The 21,492-nt window shown below is 34.7% G+C and overlaps 2 protein-coding genes and 1 pseudogene across 2 annotated transcripts; 2 read left to right on the top strand and 1 right to left on the bottom strand.

The window, feature by feature from the left end:
* Positions 1-1,324: 1,324 nt before the first annotated feature.
* LOC132554934 (uncharacterized) lies at positions 1,325-3,484 on the top strand (annotated as a pseudogene).
* Positions 3,485-5,843: 2,359 nt separating this feature from the next.
* On the bottom strand, positions 5,844-13,354 carry LOC132554916 (2,4-dienoyl-CoA reductase [(3E)-enoyl-CoA-producing], mitochondrial-like). Its single transcript, XM_060219245.1, has 8 exons — positions 13,279-13,354; positions 12,105-12,310; positions 10,140-10,197; positions 9,265-9,499; positions 8,310-8,409; positions 7,520-7,592; positions 6,705-6,851; positions 5,844-6,375 (listed from the first exon to the last, which is right to left on the bottom strand). Exons 1-8 carry the CDS (start codon positions 13,333-13,335, stop codon positions 6,253-6,255), a joined length of 999 nt encoding a protein of 332 aa, XP_060075228.1. The 5' UTR covers positions 13,336-13,354; the 3' UTR covers positions 5,844-6,252.
* A 205-nt stretch (positions 13,355-13,559) lies between these two features.
* LOC132555022 (bolA-like protein 3) lies at positions 13,560-16,786 on the top strand. The gene is made up of 4 exons (XM_060219357.1): positions 13,560-13,643; positions 14,120-14,255; positions 15,994-16,082; positions 16,253-16,786. Exons 1-4 carry the CDS (start codon positions 13,614-13,616, stop codon positions 16,319-16,321), a joined length of 324 nt encoding a protein of 107 aa, XP_060075340.1. The 5' UTR covers positions 13,560-13,613; the 3' UTR covers positions 16,322-16,786.
* Positions 16,787-21,492: the final 4,706 nt, after the last annotated feature.

Raw genomic sequence — 21,492 nt, forward strand, 5'->3', positions numbered from 1 at the left:
AAAATGCAGACGTAAACAGGTGGGTTTTAATATCCCTCTTGAATTTGGCCAGGGATTTTGACCTTCTGGTAGCAGATGGTAAGCTGTTCCACAAAGTGGACGCTACCTTTCCAAAGCACCGGTTACCATAAGTCACATTCCGAGAGTTTGGAACACACAACAATGATTCTGTCTTCGATCGTAGTGATCGTGACGGCTGATAAACGGTGACAAGTTCCTGCAAATATTCAGGAGCTGTTCCATTTATTGCTTTGTATGTATACATCAAAATCTTGTACTGTGACCGGAATCGCACGAGCAGCCAATGCAATAAGTAAAGGACTGGTGTAATGTGGTCCCCCTTTCGAGTACGGGTAACTAGGAGTGCTGCGGTGTTCTGTAGCCTCTACTTGTGATTACAAGTAAGATCTTTAATTCAGAAAATATTCACAGGTATCAATATTTAATTTAGTCATTATGTATGTACAGGTACAGTACTGTAATATTACTCAAATAATATTAGGTTGTACAAGGTTTGTAGAGTTTATTCATAATCAGATAAATGACTTGTCAATCTGAGTCAGATTCAGGATATTTCTGGCTCTGGAAAAAAGGTTTTGTTGTAATTTTGCATAAAAATAAGAGTTTATAAAGTTAGTAATTTTCTATATTTTATATAGGATTTATCTGCGCTGCCCAGCCTGTAGGTTGTGTTTCCATCAGGTTTGCTGTGAAAACTATGAATTAGAACTACACATTACACAAGAAGTTTGAGGGACATATTGTGATGTTTGTGCAACAAAAGGTTATTAACTCTTCATGTTATGGTTGATTTAACTTCACCTAAGTAACATACAACTGTATAATAATTGTTCCCCCTTTTGCGAAAGCATGGAGACACTTAATCTCATTTGTCGGTCTGTCTGTCTGTCCGTGAGTCTGTCACAAATACTGTAATTCTTGGTCATAACTTCAGACTGAAAGAAGATTCGGCTTTCATATTTCACATGGGTATTACCTATGTGTAAGTGTGACAAGACCTTTCATAATGTACTATAATTTTTTGAACTCTTGTCCTCCAAGTTTGACCTATTTTTCAAAAACTTTGACCTTGGTCATAACTTTTGAATGAAATATTGTACTTGGAGAAAGGACTTTCATATACCCAGTCAGTATGAAGCTTTGGACCACTAATCTCTGAATTTGTTTGTCTCTGTCAGTTTTATTCATTGGATGTAAATATGAATTTAAACTTTCAGTATATTAAAATTACAAACATTGAAGAATATGTTGGTGTAACAATTGCATGTCTAGAGTTTAATGAAATGTTTCTTTTATAATTAGAATGAAGACAATAGAAGTAAAAAAGAAAAATGGTGAATCTGTGGAGCTACAGGTTGGTGATGACATATTGAAAGTGCTGATGTCTAAGGATATAGGTAACTAACAAATTTCAAATTATCACCAAGTTTTTATTAAAATCTTTCCTTGACATTGAAACAATTTTTTTTTTGGGGCAGAAAAATCGTACAAGTGGAGAAAACAATACTGTAGTATAGAATAATCAAGTTCAATATGCTGGTATAAAGGACTAACAGGTCACTTCTATTATTTTGTTTGTTTGTTATAAGTTTTACGTCCTTTTAACAGCCAGGGTCATTTAAGGATGTGTCAGGTCTTATTGGTGAATTAAAGCTAAAGTTCTCAGAGAAAAACCACAGACCGATGACCAGTACCTAGCAACTGCCCCACATAGGTCTCGAACCCACGGCCCATAAGTGGAGGGTTAGTGGGCTCAAGAGTCAGATACCTTAACCACTTGGCCACAGCGGCCCCACTTCTAATGATTGAGTATATCATGCATATTCATTTTTACAGATCCATCAGTCAAAAGTGCTGTAGTAAAAAGTTTAATGCCAGAGTCAGCATCTCAATCCAGCACATCAGTCTTCCCTCTAGCTTCTAACAACCACCAACAGGCAACCTCATCTTCTTCAACAAGTTTTTCTTCAGCCAACCCAAGTTCATCTTCAGCCATTTCAAGTTTGTCATGAGCCTCTACAAGTTCATCCACAGCCACGTCTTAATGTACACATTTGGACTGGTGACCAAGAGGACATGCTCGTATCCTTACGTCATGAGAGGAAAAGCTGCTTTAATAAATAAAAAAACCATTTATCGTTGTGGCAAGAAATATGTGAAGCATTGAATAGCACACTTAAGTGTAACATAACTTCTACACAGGCTATGAACAGCTTAATGAAAAGATGGAAAGAAGTGATGGACTCGGGAACTGGCACAGAAGTCAAATATTTCAGACAAAGGGAGTTGTTTGATGAAGTATATGGAACCAGAGAAAGTACGAGGCCTTCTTACCAGATTTATAGTACATCAAGTAGTGAAGGAAACACACAGCCAAAAAGTTCCTCAACCAAGGCAGCCACATCAAAGAAAAGAAAATCAACTGTTAGTAGAGTTGATTGAGAATCATCACAAAGAATTTAATGAAAAAATGGAAGCCATGCACAATGATAAAATGGCACGACGTGATGGACTTCTAGACCTCTATCAAAAAGATATTGAAAATAAGTAGATCTATTCTAGTTTTCTTTGATTCTTGAAAGGGACATTACATCCTGCAAATGATCAAAAAGTTTTCATTTCAGTGACGTTACACAGTGCTTTAGATTAGCCCATTTCTTGTTTTATATCAGATGATCAAAAGGTTTTTCATTTCAGTTTTAGTATGTTATACAGTGCTATAGGTTAGCATGTTTTGATTTGTTTGACTTTTAGTTACCAATAGAAAATATTTTTGCAATAAGAAATTGTGTGCCAAATGGAGCTGTGCTGAATGTGCAGGAGATAATTTTCTTGTGTATTTCATGAACATTTTATATCTTAAGACATAGTATTGATTATACTGAACAACTGCATGTTGTTTTAGATGCTTTACTATTTTACATCACAGTACAATTAATTGTACCACAGTTGTGAATTCAAATTGCCTCTGATCTTGCTCTCTGATTTAGATAATTGATGTTTTTAAGTTGCTTGCCTTCTCAGGATTGACTTGGTTATGTTAAAATTTAGATGTAGTAGAACAAATTCAGGATTGCAGAGTATTAAAGGGAGTATGGTTCTGTCTATCATTAGTTCCCATGGTCCCAGTATTGAAATATTCACTTTCAACCAACTGCTTTACTTTAAATAGCAATATCTAAACAAAACCCATATCCAATAAAGCTGTTCTTAATGTGCAGAAAACAAGTTTTATTTTGACAATTCTGATTTCATATCTGTGACATAGTCTTTATAACAAAGAACAATGATGATTTTTTTAGATGCTTTATTTTCCTGTTTTACATCACAGTACAAATATACATGTAATATCAATTTCATTCTGATGGTGCTATGTAATTGAGAAATAATATAATGTGTATGTAAGGGCTGTTCCAGTAAATATCTACTCCACCCCAGGACTCCAGGTTTTGTTTACGGGTACCCCCCCCCCCCCCCCCCCAATACAATTTCTTTGAATTGAACAATTGAAAGGACATTATAGAATTTGTGACATTTACTAAGAGTATAAGGTAAGGTTCAGAAATGGCTCCATAACAAGGCAAGGGTTCATCGCAAGGCTTCTTGTAACCACTTATTTTGTTCATTGGAATCTATTTGTTATTTGAAGCAAACATTATTTGTCAAATTTGGCATAAGAAAAAAGTTATGATCAATTAAATAAAGAAAAATGTGATTTTTTCTTGATTTTTAGGTCATCTGACCCAAAGGGTCTTGATGACCAATTGCAATCACCTTTTGTCCTGTGACATCCGTCATAAACATTTTCAACTTCTTCTGAAGCTGTACATGTCTCATTGAGCTGAAATGATCGTGACATGATCCTGACCAAAGTTTGTCAATTTCGGGTTGGTCCGAAATCCAAGATTGCAGCCATGGCCACCATCTTGAAAACACATTTTCGACTTCTTCACAGGTTCCACCAGTGTGATTGAGCCAAAACCTGCATGGAATGATCATGACATGGCACTGACCAAAGTTTGTCAATTTCGGGTTGGTCCGAAATCCAAGATTGCAGCCATGGCCACCATCTTGAAAACACATTTTCGACTTCTTCACAGGTTCCACCAGTTTGATTGAGCCAAAACCTGCATGGAATGATCATGACATGGCACTGACCAAAGTTTGTTAATTTCGGGTTGGTCCAAAATTCAAGATGGCCGCCATTTTGAAAATACATTAAAAACACATTTTCAACTTTCTTTCAAATTCTACTTGTGACATTGAGCTGAAGCTTACCTGAAATAATAGTGACATATTCCTGTCCAAAGTTTGTCAATTTCGGGTTGGTCCGAAATCCAAGATGGCCACCATCTTGAAAACACATTATAGACTTCTTCTCAAGTTCCACTAGTGTGATTGAGCCGAAACTTGCATGAAATGATCATAAAATGGCACTGACCAAAGTTTGTTACTTCAAACATCCTCTGAATAACCAGAACACCCAGGGTGATATTTTGCCTGTAGCATGCTGGGATGAAGGTTTACGAAGATTGTTGAAATAAATAACTTTAACCCACGTTCAATTCGTGACCGGTAAGTTTGTCAATTAGCAGCTTAATTGCGTGGAGTCAGAATCTCGAAAGTGACGTCATGTGATTGATATGATGTTGTGATATATTTCTTATCTTTGTTTTTGTTCTTCAAAATATGAAACAGAGATAAAGAAGGTTTAGAGATGACAATGGATTAAAAAAACATCTTTGCAAGTAAAGTAAGAGGCCTGGAGGGCCCATATCAGTTCTTTAGATACTAATTTCTCTTTTATCATGCTGTTTACTAGAAAATAATAAAATGAATCAAGCTTAAGAAATTATTTCATCAAAAGATAAAATTCATTGATTGATACAAAAAGATACAATATACTCTGATTCTAATGAGGAGGAAAAGAGCATGGAGCTCCTTGTAAAATGTGGTACAAGTGTAACAAATTAAGACATAACAACTTTTTTATTTTTACATCGTTGGGTTCTGAGAAAAAAACGACATCATCTCCTCACGCAAAATAAAATATAATGAAAAAAAAAATCATAAATCATGATCATTTTCAAATTCACAATTTCAATGGAACATTTATTTGTCGTGGAAACGTTGGTTAATGAATGACAGCGTCTCTTCAGTATGTGCAAATTGATGTATATTTTTGTTATTTTCACATTCTGTTTTGTATTGTCCACCATATGTATGGACTGGTAATAGAATCAATCCTACATAAATATATTTTAATGTAACACTAAGAGTTTGTGTTTACTTCAATACATATCAATCAATATGGCATGAATTAGTACTAGGCTGTTTGTTTGTGATTAAAACTTTCAGCATTGTGATTTCACCGATAGGGTTTAAATATCACGATTAGGTCTCAACTAATTAAAATAAATAATATATCTGGATGTAACCAGGCATTCCCTTTTAACAAAGAGGTACATTTAACAACTTCCAAACTCAACAAATCTAAGAAATGTATGATTAAAGGGATATTCCGTCATAGATGCAAAGTTTCTGGCTGTTTTGTACTTTTTAAGAACTCATTCTAACGACTTGTTAAACTGTTGTTAGTATCAAAATATCTCTTCTGTGTGAGTTTGGACAAGCGAAATTTGTGGGAATACTCCTAGCCAAATGTCCAAATATAAGCACATTGAGAAATTCGAAAATGGTCACTCGATCACAAATTTTATGTAGAGTATCAGGTAAATACACCAGTTTATATGCTGTTCACAAACAAATACAAGCTATAACTAACATGGTTACAATTTAAAACATAAACATGTGACAAACCATTTCATACAAAAATAATTTAATAATCAAAGATTTGCTTGAAAACATCTGCATACATTTGTACTTTTATTGTACAATCATACATTATCACAGAATAAGACAACTGGAAAAAATCAACTGTCAACAAATTTGATCCTTTTTTTTCAGTTGAGTAAACTCATAAATTGAGGCCAAAGGAAAAATAGAAAAAAAGTATATGTAAACATTAGATATATACAGGCAAGTCAGACAGGTGCAATCATGACCACTGATTGAAACCTTTCTTTCAGAACTTCAAACAAACTATCAGCATCTAATTCAAACCAGATCCAATGTTTTAATGATGTAATGTCATTGTCTGCAGTATAAACTCGGATTGTTTTTTGCCCTCTTTACTTATTTATTTTTCCCTTATAAAGATATTTGCACCAATCAAGATCCCTTGGTTTTACGAATCATTTCTTCAAGGATGTCCCACTGCTCCTTAGTTACCTGGCGAAGTTCATTAAACGATCCTGCTCTACCAATAAATTCTCCTCCATCAAAGCGAACAACCTGAAACAAGAAATTTATTAGAATATTGATATATATGATTTGATCATTGTGATGGTTGAAATAAGACTAGTCTATAAATAGATCACAATGATAGCTGGAATAATATAGTTGTAAATGTATATCTACATCACTATGATGTATCTATCTTGCTCTCTGCCAATAGGACAAGGAATCAAAATTAAAATGTTGCTTTTGATATATCAGATTTGTTTGATAAAATGAAATAAGTTGCTTCAATTTAAAAACTACAGCCTAAAGGAAACATATATGTGCAGTAGCATAGCTTTGGAAAAGAATCGGCTACAGCAAATCAATAATTTTGAAGTTACCTCCCCTGTTACCCAGCTTGCATAGTCGCTGACAAGGTAGCTAGCCAGGTTAGCTAATTCCTCAACCTCTCCAAGGCGCCCAACTGGCATCACTTCCTTCACGTTATCGATAAACTGACCAGTGGGGTCAAGGCGGCTAAATGCACCCTATCAGAAGTAGACATATTCAATTACAGATTTATAAAAAATTTGATACAAAATTTATATGGATATCAGGTTTTCAACAAATATGATGTAGTGGGGCAGTATGGTATTCAAATGTGGGAGTAGTACGGCATATAAAATATGGGGGTAGTAGGTCACTCAAAAATGTTGGGGTAGACCATTCAAATGTGGGGGTAATAGGTCATTCCAATATGGTGGTAGAAGGGCATTCAAATGTAGGGGTAGTAGGTCATTCCAATGTGGGGGTAGTAGGACATTCCAATGTGGGGTAGTAGGTCATTCCAATAGGGGGTAGTAGGTCATTCCAATGTGGGGGTAAAAGGTCAGTCCAATGTGGGGATAGTAGGTCATTGGTATGTGGGGAAGTAGGTCATTGGTATGTGGCTGTCATAGGTCATTCCAATGTGGGGGTAGTAGGTCAGTCCAATGTGGGGATAGTAGGTCAGTAAAATGTGGCAGTAGTCGGACATTTGAATATGAGGTTAGGATATTAACATGCAGGGGTAACAGGATATTCAAATTTTGTCATTCTGTTATCACCAATATAAGAAACATAAGGATCTATGCCACATTGTATTGATTAAGATTTTTAGAGGTTCCAAAGCACTTAATTTCAAAACACGTATATCCTGTAAGTTAACTCCGCTTACCACAGTGTGGATAGGTCCTGGGGCAATGCAGTTCAACCTTATTCCATATTTTCCCCACTCGGAAGCTAAAGACCTGTTGATATATAAAAACAGAACTACTTAGTAATAGAAATTGTTATCCAATATTGAAACTGTCACATATTTCTTGACACTAATGTAGACTAAAATCATAATGGAACAACTGCTCTCAGACTCTAAGCACCTTTTTATTGTATATATTGTATTCCTCCATTTACCTATGACCAGAGGCCAAGGCATTACTATCATCTCAAGGTCAAATGTTAAGCTTCCTACAACATATACCCCTAATTTAATAACAATAATACTAGAGTCAAGCTAGGTATATATCCATATTCGTGTGGTAACAATTTGAGAAAAACTTCCATTCTTATGAATCACAGGAAAACTTTTCAATGTTAAATTATGAGATAATTCTCATTTCCTGTAAGCCTTATATTTTTTTCATTATCTTGATATTTTGAATTATCACATATTTTGAATTTCCTTTCATTGAATGATTCAGTATGTAGAGTAAATAATATAGTCAAACAGTTATAAAATTCTTCACATATTTCAGTTTCAGTCAACAATGACAAAATAAGTACCCAATGTTAAGGCCCTGTCAAGAAAGCTTAACAAAATGTTTTACATGTTGATTTGGTGACACAATTATTGATTCTTGAATTTCAAAGATGTGAACGGTAAAATTTTTCATCCTATGTGATAAAACAGAAGTTGAAATCTGACAAGTAAAAACAAAGAACATTGTAAAGATTATGAGTCATGATACTTTGTCATGGCTTCAACTCCTGCCTTGGCTGCAGCACTGGGAGAAACATAAGCTGATCCACTCTCTGCGTATATGGTAGTGATAGCAAGGAAGGCAGCACCTAAAGAGGAAAACAGTTTGTTATGATATAAAGCACATCCTTTAATAAAAATATTTAAAGTAGATATAGGATGGAGCTTCAACACCAGGGATTCTGTAACTTACCCGTAAATTTTATTCGTTGACATGTTTTGGTTGGTTTGGCTAACTGTCTTCTGAACAATTTTACATTGAGAAAAGGATAGCTAAAGTGTAAATTACGCTTCAAAATGTTAATTGTTCAGATCACTTGATGTACAATACTTAAACATTTCCCTTTCAATAATTAGACAAAATACATATGTATTGACTGGTCCAAAAGAGTGTTTGTCATCTTTAGATTTTCACAGAGTCAAAATGCCATACACACTGTAAATTAACACAGTTCTTTCTCTCAAATATTGTGCGAATTTTTTCTCTGACATCTGAATGGTGGAACTGGTTTCATATGTGCTGGTTGGGTCAGTCTCTTCCGATTGGGACGGTACTTTTCCACTTTGTGTCTTTGTGGAGATCCCTGGCATCCTTTACGGATCTGTCCGACCTAATAACCTGTGCCATACTATATCACCACCCCTCCTACTACGAACACAACCAACTATTTCCAGGTTCCGTTTACTTTACCAGAAACGAACCCTAAAAAAGGAGCCAGAATGAACTCCTCTCCGTCCCAGTCGGAAGAGACTGACCCAACCGACCCAGATGAAACCAGATCCACCATTCGGGTGTTGGAGAAAAATGTACCACCCACAGGACATTGGTTTCCTCCACCCTTTTGTACTTTTCCAAAATATTTCAAGGGTTAGAAATTTTGACTCACACTAATATATATCATCTGATACAAACAAATTGTACACATTATCTCACTAATACCCACCCTGTCCTGCAGCTATAAGGCGCTTGCCAATATCCAGAGTGACATAGGCCGAGCCGTTTAGTACAATGTCTGTGATGGTTTTCCAAGCATTAGGAGAAAGTCTTTCTGATGGTGATATGAAATTTCCTGCAGCGTTGTTGATAACAACATGTGGTAGACCAAATGCTTTTACACATTGGTCAACTGCCTTTTCTACAGTCTCAGGTTTTCTCACATCAGCAGCCACGGCAAGCACCTGTCAGAACATAACAGAATAGTGTCAACCACTGAAACTTTAAAATACATATATATGGTAACATTGCAACTGGCAGAAACCATGTTTATGACTACAAGTGTCATTAGTCTAATTATGTATAGCTCTTTGAACTTTCTAATGTACTTTACTATGTGATACACAAGTAGCCAAAATAAAATAATCTATTTTTGAAATGAAATTCTGTCCTAAAAAGACAAATATGATTTTTCTAATTTCATGCTCCCCAAAAGTTTTCTGGAGAGTATAAAGCCACTGTTTTGTTCATCCATCTATTTTTCCGTCAGTCCTTTTTTGTTCAGAGCATAACTTTGCTTTTATTTAAACAAGGATAATGATCCCTATGTATACATTGTTCATATTAAGATAATGTGCAGTGTACCACATTCAGGGCCCACAACCCCTAAATTACAATTCAGTTGTTTTTCGAGGGGCATTCATCAGTTTCAGTGATGCTATTGTTGACAGAAGTACAACTCTCATTTGTGGACAATTACAGCATTCAAATTATATATATATATATATATCTAGAACTTATGCTTTTGTAATTTTAGTTTAAACTACTTAATAATTAAATATATAAGGCAACTACTACATAAAGTGTACTATTAGTTGATTTTACCTTACTTCCTGTTTCCTTACTAATTTCAGCTGCAGTGTTTTCAAGTACATCTATCCTTCTGCAAATATAATCAAAGTACTGAAAGTACTGAAAGACTAAACGTATTGAAAAATGTTCACAAATAACCGCAAAGCTATATTACTTTCCCCATACTCCTACACTTTGGAATGCAAAAATTACTAAAATAAGAGAACCAGAGGCTATTTTTCTTAATTTTAAGCGATTTTATATCTTCTTTAATTCTTATTTCAAATTTGACGACAATAATGTGAACAAATCAAAATAGGTAAAAAAAATAACAAAATACACACAACCATATATTTATCGCCAACAAACCAAATGATAAATAGCTCTATGATGAAGTTGACTAAATAAAATCTTTGAAATACCCCAAGATGTTGCAATTACTATCCTATCAATATAAGGATTTAGACAAATCGAAAGGACTTTATACCTACTTCTTTAATTTGAATGTATTGCAAAGTAATAGTCCTTACTTATTATAATTACATTTGTAGTTGGGGAAAGTAGATAAGGTGTACACAGCATTTCAGATAGATTAAAGTGTAAGTAATTACATTAAATGTATTTACATGCCTATCTTCCTTGAAGTATCATGGTTAGACTTTTCTTCCAGTAATTATGTCTATAAAGGCATAATTCTTTGTAATTAAACCAGACTTCCATATATATATACAAAATTTACAATATTTTCACTATAGCTACTACTATTTCTGATCTCCAATATATTCGATAATGTCACCATGACACGCTAAATGAATAAATATGTTATGGAAATATTTTGTTCTAGTGAATTGATAATTATAAACATGGTTAGACTTTTCTTCCAGTAATTATGTCTATAAAGGCATAATTCTTTGTGATTAAACCAGACTTCCATATATATACAAAATTTACAATATTTTCACTATAGCTACTACTATTTCTGATCTCCAATATATTCGATAATGTCACCATGACACGCTAAATGAATAAATATGTTATGGAAATATTTCGTTCTAGTAAATTGATAATTATAAACATGAATATTTTGGTTTTTTTATACGCGCTTTGTTTGAAGGAATATTTTCATTTCAAGGATCTTTGATACACATTAACAAACTTGAGAAATCAGTACAACCAACCTTCGTCAAATAAAACTAAAAGACAAAAAATATAAGTTATAACAGAGTCAACATCATGATCAGTACAGTATTAAAAATATATTATTCATAAATCATGAGCACCAAATGTATCTTGCCTACGAAGCGCAAACTTTTTATCTTCAAAAACTTAAAAAAGTGTCATGGTAGTGGGTGTGAAAAACCTGAAAAAGTGTCATATCGACGGGTGTGCGCGTGGGACGAACAGTCCGATTCGGTGACGTGTAATGAGGTGAAGTGATGCTATATATTAAGATGTTCTTGCCACAACGACAAGGATTAAAACAAAATTGATGTTCTGTTTGTAAGTTTTGTTTGTTTATAAGTGCTGTTAGTTGATAATTTAAACCAAACCCCCAGACTGGCTTCTTATCAACTCGCACGTAGTGTTCTGTACGCTTACGTCATGTCGAGAATTCCCTAAAATATCTTGTTCAAAATTTATCAATAGTTCAACCACACTGTGCTTCTTTTTTGAAATATATAGTAATCGTATTGTTATTATATAAATAAACTAATTTTGGATGCTTTTAAAATAGCGATTTGAAAGATCGCGGCATTATTTACGCAGAAAATTGCCGCTAGAGGGCTCTAACTCTTTTCGATATTTCAGCCAATGAGAAGGCCAGGATCGGTAAATTCTGTCTGAAAGGCTGTCTCAATAGACTATGCGTACTGAGTACGTTTAGCCTAAAAACTTACTTATCTAGGTAAAAAAATACAATGAAAAATGAAATTGAAGGAGTTTTAATACATCGATCGACTCACCGACTGGTAATGAAGTCTTAATACAGTGACTCACCGACTGGTAATGACAACTTGTGCTCCCAGTCGAGCCAGCATTGTTGTCATCCCTTTTCCCAGACCAGTGCCTCCTCCTGTTATGAAGACCGTCTTTCCTTTAAATGAGCCTTCTGGGAGCATTGGGGTTTTAACAATTGGAAACAGCTTGGCTTGTTCTCCAACACAGCATGGAGAGGAGACAGACAGATGGCGTATACATACATTCTGTTAATTAAAATTAAAATCTTATAGGACTTTAACAATAAAAAACAATCATTAAAAATATTTTACACTGCTAGCCATCTCATATTCAGTATTCTTCCCTTTGAGACCTCGGATTGCTCTTCAGCCTACAGTATTTTGGCAGATGAACCTATACATGTAATACAAATCTGACTTGTTGACATCAATTGCCAGCTAAATCAATGATGTTATTTTGCACAAATGAAATTGGCATGAAATAAAAATTCTTTATTGCTCCAACTACCCGACATATGATGCCAACCAGTATCAATATGGAACATGTATACACATCAGCACACAGAAGATCAACATTACAATAATTGCAAAATCGATCAATTACCGTAGCATGCCAATTTTTCTTCATTTCTTGAAGCTCTTTCACCAGTAAACCAAAATTTGTTTGCGTTTTATTTTCTTGACACTTTTAAGCAGGAATGTCATTGTGGCATATAGGCTTTGCTCTCTCCTGGCACTGCCTACCTCATATCAACAATTCAACTCAATTTTCCTTTGACGTCAATAGAACCATATTATAACTGCTTTCTTACGAATTAATCTATGACTATATAATTTTTCTGTCATGTTTCTGAAGGTATGAAAATGGAAAAAATTCCAGGGAGAGTTATCTCCCTTCAGTTGAAATAACTATGCACATGTACATTTTGTAAGTCGATATTTATCATACAATGATAACCGTTAATTATAAAGCGTATATCAACCGTTCCGTACAAATGAAAATTATAAATTCATCATACAAGTAGTCTGCAAAAATTTATTTAATGTAATGACTGGACTTTGAACTGTTCGGGGGAATGAGGTATGATTGCACCAGAGACGTATATATGTCTCTGGATTGCATCATCATTTGTTGGTTAAAAAGTGTTATAAAACAGTGTTACTTTTGTATTTACATGCTATAGTGAACATCGATATGTTATATGTTTTATTACCTGTATCTTTAAAGTTTTGTTTATTTTACCGGCGAGTCTGCTGCAGAAGGCTGACATCTTGAAAGATCCCGGATGTTGTTGGGGAGGGTGTTGAAGATTGCCAATCAAGTATTAGCTTTAGCGCCTTCGACAAATGAACATATGCATTTCATACCATAGCAATATATAAATAATTTATTATGTATGTTTTTCGTCAAAAATTGGTTTGTTTCAATTGCTACTGGAATGGTTTATGACAGCACACTCAACTGAATTAACGAGTACTCCATACTTGATGCTTCCGCATTGGTTCTGATGAAGAGACACATGTTATGAAATATTGAAGAAGGAACAATATGCTTCGAAATTGTTTTTATAAGAGACAGGTGTTCATAAAACTATTAATAGTACAGCTCAACAAAAATATGTCGTAGTTACGTATTATTGTTGTGCCATCCATAGGATGATTCCTTTTACAGTAACGCAGTTCTTCTGTAAATATCGTTGTTTTCATCGCAAAAAAACTTCTTCTTCAAAACTGCAAGACCATGGATCATGACGCTTGAACTCATGATACATATCAAGAGTATTTTACGCAATTGTTAGGTCAAATAACACTCCAGTTATGATTAACTGTCAAGGTCATATGTCAAATACAATTTAACAAATACATAACACTGTATTTAAAAATCAACACTAAAAATGTTTTGTGTACATTTTCTAATAAAAAAAAGAATGAAAATAAAATAAAAATAGAACAAATAGAGGTGTTTTTCTATATTGATTGTTCAAAACACTAGCAATTATATTATTGCCCATTGTTGCAAGAATTCTAATGTGGTTTTCACATGGTAATTTTTAGTTCCTGGGATTGAGGTCATTATTGCGCCCCTACTGCGAGACCAGTGCACCGCCATCAGAAGCAGAGCAGCGGTTGATAGGCATACTGAAGGAGAAGTTTCCAACTGCTTCTCATGTGGAAGTCTCGGATATTTCTGGTAAGAATAAAGCATTACACATTGTGCATCTAGTTTGTCACTGATATCTCAGTGATAACACTTATTCTAAGATAAATCTTGGATTTCTTTGAGGACCTTACATGGAATTAACCATAGATATCTGTTGTGAGAATATAGAATTATATTAGTCAGAAATATCACTTATGATAACATATACATGTATATTCATTTAGTATCAAATTCTTTCTTGTGTCAAAAAACATACATACAGACATCTTATAACTATGTAAAGGACATTATATAAGTCATGCAGATTTCCTGTGAGAACATTACATAACTTGTAAATATTTCTAGTGTGGGCATACACCATATTAAATAGCTCATAGCTCACATAAGTTAGATATTGTATCATTGGTGTTGAAAATCAATAACTCAAATCATGTCACTGTTCAGGACAATTCTAAAGTCAGTGATATCTCTGATGAAACCTAAATAAGTCAGTGATATCTCTGATGAAACCTAAATAAGTCAGTGATATCTCTGGTGAAACCTAAATAAGTCAGTGATATCTCTGGTGAAACCTAAATAAGTCAGTGATATCTCTGATGAAACCTAAATAAGTCAGGGATATCTCTGGTGAAACCTAAATAAGTCAGTGATATCTCCGATGAAACCTAAATAAGTCAGTGATATCTCCGATGAAACCTAAATAAGTCAATGATATCTCTGATGAAACCTAAATAAACCAGGGATATCTCTGATGAAACCTGCATAAACCAGGGATATCTCTGATGAAACCTACATAAATCAGGGATATCTCTAATGAAACCTAAATAAGTCAGGGATATCTCAGATGAAACCTACATAAATTAGGGATATCTCTGATGAAACCTACATAAATCAGGGATATCTCTGATGAAACCTACATAAATCAGGGATATCTCTGATGAAACCTACATAAATCAGGGATATCTCTGATGAAACCTACATAAATCAGGGATATCTCTGATGAAACCTACATAAATCAGGGATATCTCTGATGAAACCTACATAAAATAGGGATATCTCTGATGAAACCTACATAAATCAGGGATATCTCTGATGAAACCTACATAAAACAAGGATATCTCTGATGAAACCTACATAAATCAGGGATATCTCTGTTGAGAACAGTACATATGCCCTGGATATCTCTGTTGAAATCTTGTATAAGATCATAAATTGTGGATAGTGTAACTCTCAGATGAGAAAACTACATTAGCAAAGATAGATATCTGATGATGACTTTACATAAGCCATGGATATCTCTGGTGAGGACGTCAGTCATCGACTTCTCTTATGATAACATAGTACATTAGTCACAGAGGCCCTTGGTGAAGATATTACACACAACTCACTGATATCTCTGGTGAGGACGTTAGTCATCAACTTCTCTGATGATAAGATATTACACACAACTCACTGTTGTCTTTGGTGAGGATATGTTATGGATAACTGTGGTGAGAACATTTTTGAATGATTATCTGAAAAAACTGGACTGAATTTGTTTCTGTTCGCATTTTATTGGGTTTATATATTCATCATGTTTTGAATGTAAAAAGATCTCTGATGAATTTTGTAAGCAAAAAAATGCTGCAATAAGACTTTTAACATTTTTTATCTTTAAGGAATGATTTGTACAAATAAACTCTGTTGTACACCTTTTGTAATGGAATTATTTAGAATTTTTGATTTTTGCATAGAATAACTCATTGTGGAAACTTGTTTTTTAACATAGGAGGCTGCGGAGCTATGTATGAGATCCTGATTGAGGCAGATTCATTCCAAGGAAAGCGAAAAGTAGCACAACATAAAATGGTTACTGAGGTGAGTAAAATCCAACTTTCATATACAGTAGTGTAATTTTTATTGTATCAGTGCACTAACTATATACTTCAGATAAATCACTTAGTAGCAGTGAACAATGAATATAAGATTTAGCATTATATGTTTTGAGATTTTATCTGTTCATTATAGTCTGTTGTTTGTTATTTCAGGCACTAAAAGAACAGATAAAGGATATGCATGGTTTACGCATCACAACAAAAGTTCCTGATGTTTCATAGCAGTTACGGAGAGTTTTATTTTAACAGCTATTATCAATACAGTGTGTGATGGGGAGCAAGGTGACATGTCTCACTCCCGACAATTCAAGGATATAACAACCCTTTTTTATCTCGGTGTAGAAAGATCTCCATAAGGAAAAAAAACTGCTGTCTATCATTAAGCCTCAGGAATGCTTTGTCTAATCGTGTGAAAATCTGTCGGATATTTAATCTTTAGAATAACAAAAATATGATACATGTATCTAGGACTTTGTCTGGAGAGAAATATTGGCCTTGTTTTAATTTATTGTATAGCTGATACAGTTAGTAAAAATCAGAGATAGATCCACATTTGTGTATATTGAGATAGATATATAAATTCCTGATCTCTGATGGGAATATCATTATTTTATTCCCAAATGTTGTTCATCTAGAAATGGTTTAAATTTTTTTGGATTAAAGATTAGATCCGTGATTTTTAACAAATGAATTGTGTTGTTGCTAATATGGAAGCAATTTCTTTTATGAGAAACAATAATAAAACTAAATGTGGAAACTTTATTATTGTATGTCTGTTACCCAGACCTAAGTTGTATGTGTGTAAATTCCACAGTACAAATTTATATATTGATATAACTTTATATATGATGATGGTTATACAGTAAAAGTATCTATCTGTGACCTCTACCTTACAAATAATGTGGGTGTTACAGTACCAGTAGATATATGTGACCTTGACCTTATATACAAAGTAGGTCATTCAGGAGCATTACACATCTGTGCCTTACATATAAAATGGGGAATAAATTCAATTTTACCAAGACCTTTGACCTTGCCTTTATAAACGGTATGCAGTAACATCATATCTTTTTGACCCTGACCTTATGCACAAGGTGGATACTACAAGTATCAGTGACCTTCAGCTTACATTAATGTGTAGTACAGTAAAAATGTTTATTTGTGACCTTACCTTACATAGCATGTAACAGACAGATAAATTCAGAACACAGGGATTCAAATGATGCACTTAATTGGAAAGAAATATCTTGGTGTGCAAGTTGTTATTGGGTGCGGTAACAGGTTGCTAGGTTTCATGAAAACAACAGAGTGCAGAAGCAGTTCACAGGCTATAATAACTGTTTGTTAACTCGGGTTGTACATTTGATATTCTTACTAAAACAGCGTGCACGGTTAGATGTTTGTTAACACAGCTTTCACGGATAATTGTTTATAAACACAGCTTGCACGGTTAAATGTTTGTAAACACAGCTTGCACAGTTAAATGTTTGTTACCACAGCTTTCACGGATAATTGTTTGTAAACACAGCTTGCACAGTTAAATGTTTGTAAACACAGCTTGCACAGTTAAATGTTTGTAAACACAGCTTTCACGGATAATTGTTTGTAAACACAGCTTGCACGGTTAAATGTTTGTAAACACAGCTTGCACGGTTAAATGTTTGTGAACACAGCTTGCACAGTTAAATGTTTGTCAACACAGCTTGCACAGTTAAATGTTTGTTAACACAGCTTTCACGGATAATTGTTTGTAAACACAGCTTGCACAGTTAAATGTTTGTGAACACAGCTTGCACAGTTAAATGTTTGTCAACACAGCTTGCACAGTTAAATGTTTGTTAACACAGCTTTCACGGATAATTGTTTGTAAACACAGCTTGCACGGTTAAATGTTTGTAAACACAGCTTGCACAGTTAAATGTTTGTTAACACAGCTTTCATGGATAATTGTTTGTAAACACAGCTTGCACAGTTAAATGTTTGTCAACACAGCTTTCACGGATAATTGTTTGTAAACACAGCTTGCGCAGTTAAATGTTTGTAAACACAGCTTGCACAGTTAAATGTTTGTTAACACAGCTTTCACGGATAATTGTTTGTAAACACAGCTTGCACAGTTAAATGTTTGTTACCACAGCTTTCACGGATAATTGTTTGTCAACACAGCTTGCACAGTTAAATGTTTGTCAACACAGCTTTCACGGATAATTGTTTGTAAACACAGCTTGCACAGTTAAATGTTTGTAAACACAGCTTGCACAGTTAAATGTTTGTTACCACAGCTTTCACGGATAATTGTTTGTCAACACAGCCTGCACAGTTAATTGTTTGTAAACACAGCTTGCACAGTTAAATGTTTGTCAACACAGCTTGCCCATTTAAATGTTTGTTAACACAGCTTTCACGGATAATTGTTTGTAAACACAGCTTGCACAGTTAAATGTTTGTTACCACAGCTTTCACGGATAATTGTTTGTCAACACAGCTTGCACAGTTAAATGTTTGTTACCACAGCTTTCACGGATAATTGTTTGTCAACACAGCCTGCACAGTTAATTGTTTGTAAACACAGCTTGCACAGTTAAATGTTTGTCAACACAGCTTGCCCAGTTAAATGTTTGTTAACACAGCTTTCACGGATAATTGTTTGTAAACACAGCTTGCACAGTTAAATGTTTGTTACCACAGCTTTCACGGATAATTGTTTGTCAACACAGCTTGCACAGTTAAATGTTTGTTACCACAGCTTGCACAGTTAATTGTTTGTCAACACAGCTTGCACAGTTAAATGTTTGTTACCACAGCTTGCACAGTTAAATGTTTGTCAACACAGCTTGCACAGTTAAATGTTTGTCAACACAGCTTGCACAGTTAAATGTTTGTTAACACAGCTTTCACGGATAATTGTTTGTAAACACAGCTTGCACAGTTAAATGTTTGTAAACACAGCTTGCACTGTTAAACGTTTGTTAACACAGCTTTCACGGATAATTGTTTGTAAACACAGCTTGCACAGTTAAATGTTTGTAAACACAGCTTGCACTGTTAAACGTTTGTTAACACAGCTTTCACGGATAATTGTTTGTAAACACAGCTTGCACAGTTAAATGTTTGTTACCACAGCTTGCACTGTTAAACGTTTGTTACCACAGCTTTCACGGATAATTGTTTGTAAACACAGCTTGCACGGTTAAATGTTTGTAAACACAGCTTGCACTGTTAAACGTTTGTTAACACAGCTTTCACGGATAATTGTTTGTCAACACAGCTTGCACAATTAAATGTTTGTAAACACAGCTTGCACTGTTAAATGTTTGTGAATACAGCTTGCACAGTTAAATGTTTGTGAACACAGCTTGCACAGTTAAATGTTTGTTACCACAGCTTGCACGGTTAAATGTTTGTGAACACAGCTTGCACAGTTAAATGTTTGTTACCACAGCTTGCACGGTTAAATGTTTGTGAACACAGCTTGCACAGTTAAATGTTTGTTACCACAGCTTGCACGGTTAAATGTTTGTGAACACAGCTTGCACAGTTAAATGTTTGTTAACACAGCTTTCACGGATAATTGTTTGTCAACACAGCTTGCACAGTTAAATGTTTGTTACCACAGCTTTCACAGGTAATTGTTTGTAAACACAACTTGCACAGTTAAATGTTTGTAAACACAGCTTTCACAGGTAATTGTTTGTAAACACAGCTTGCACAGTTAAATGTTTGTAAACACAGCTTGCACTGTTAAATGTTTGTTACCACAGCTTTCACGGATAATTGTTTGTAAACACAGCTTGCACAGTTAAATGTTTGTTACCACAGCTTTCACGGATAATTGTTTGTCAACACAGCTTGCACAGTTAAATGTTTGTAAACACAGCTTGCACAGTTAAATGTTTGTTACCACAGCTTGCACGGTTAAATGTTTGTGAACACAGCTTGCACAGTTAAATGTTTGTTACCACAGCTTGCACGGTTAAATGTTTGTGAACACAGCTTGCACAGTTAAATGTTTGTTACCACAGCTTGCACAGTTAAATGTTTGTTACCACAGCTTGCACGGTTAAATGTTTGTGAACACAGCTTGCACAGTTAAATGTTTGTTACCACAGCTTGCACGGTTAAATGTTTGTGAACACAGCTTGCACAGTTAAATGTTTGTTACCACAGCTTGCACAGTTAAATGTTTGTTACCACAGCTTGCACGGTTAAATGTTTGTGAACACAGCTTGCACAGTTAAATGTTTGTTACCACAGCTTGCACGGATAATTGTTTGTCAACACAGCTTGCACAGTTAAATGTTTGTAAACACAGCTTGCACAGTTAAATGTTTGTTACCACAGCTTGCACGGTTAAATGTTTGTGAACACAGCTTGCACAGTTAAATGTTTGTTACCACAGCTTGCACGGTTAAATGTTTGTGAACACAGCTTGCACAGTTAAATGTTTGTTACCACAGCTTGCACGGTTAAATGTTTGTGAACACAGCTTGCACAGTTAAATGTTTGTTACCACAGCTTGCACGGTTAAATGTTTGTGAACACAGCTTGCACAGTTAAATGTTTGTTACCACAGCTTGCACGGTTAAATGTTTGTGAACACAGCTTGCACAGTTAAATGTTTGTTACCACAGCTTGCACGGTTAAATGTTTGTGAACACAGCTTGCACAGTTAAATGTTTGTTAACACAGCTTTCACGGATAATTGTTTGTCAACACAGCTTGCACAGTTAAATGTTTGTTACCACAGCTTTCACAGGTAATTGTTTGTAAACACAACTTGCACAGTTAAATGTTTGTAAACACAGCTTGCACTGTTAAATGTTTGTTACCACAGCTTTCACAGGTAATTGTTTGTAAACACAGCTTGCACAGTTAAATGTTTGTTAACACAGCTTTCACGGATAATTGTTTGTCAACACAGCTTGCACAGTTAAATGTTTGTTACCACAGCTTTCACGGTTAAATGTTTGTAAACACAGCTTGCACAGTTAAATGTTTGTTACCACAGCTTGCACAGTTAAATGTTTTTTACCACAGCTTTCACGGATAATTGTTTGTCAACACAGCTTGCACAGTTAAATGTTTGTAAACACAGCTTGCACTGTTAAATGTTTGTTACCACAGCTTTCACAGGTAATTGTTTGTAAACACAGCTTGCACAGTTAAATGTTTGTTAACACAGCTTTCACGGATAATTGTTTGTCAACACAGCTTGCACAGTTAAATGTTTGTTACCACAGCTTGCACAGTTAAATGTTTGTAAACACAGCTTGCACTGTTAAATGTTTGTTACCACAGCTTTCACAGGTAATTGTTTGTAAACACAGCTTGCACAGTTAAATGTTTGTAAACACAGCTTGCACAGTTAAATGTTTGTTAACACAGCTTTCACA

Source organism: Ylistrum balloti, unplaced genomic scaffold (assembly GCF_031769215.1).
Source record: "Ylistrum balloti isolate Yb309-2 unplaced genomic scaffold, AGI_CSIRO_Ybal_v1 Utg370450, whole genome shotgun sequence".
NCBI lineage: Eukaryota > Metazoa > Mollusca > Bivalvia > Pectinida > Pectinidae > Ylistrum > Ylistrum balloti.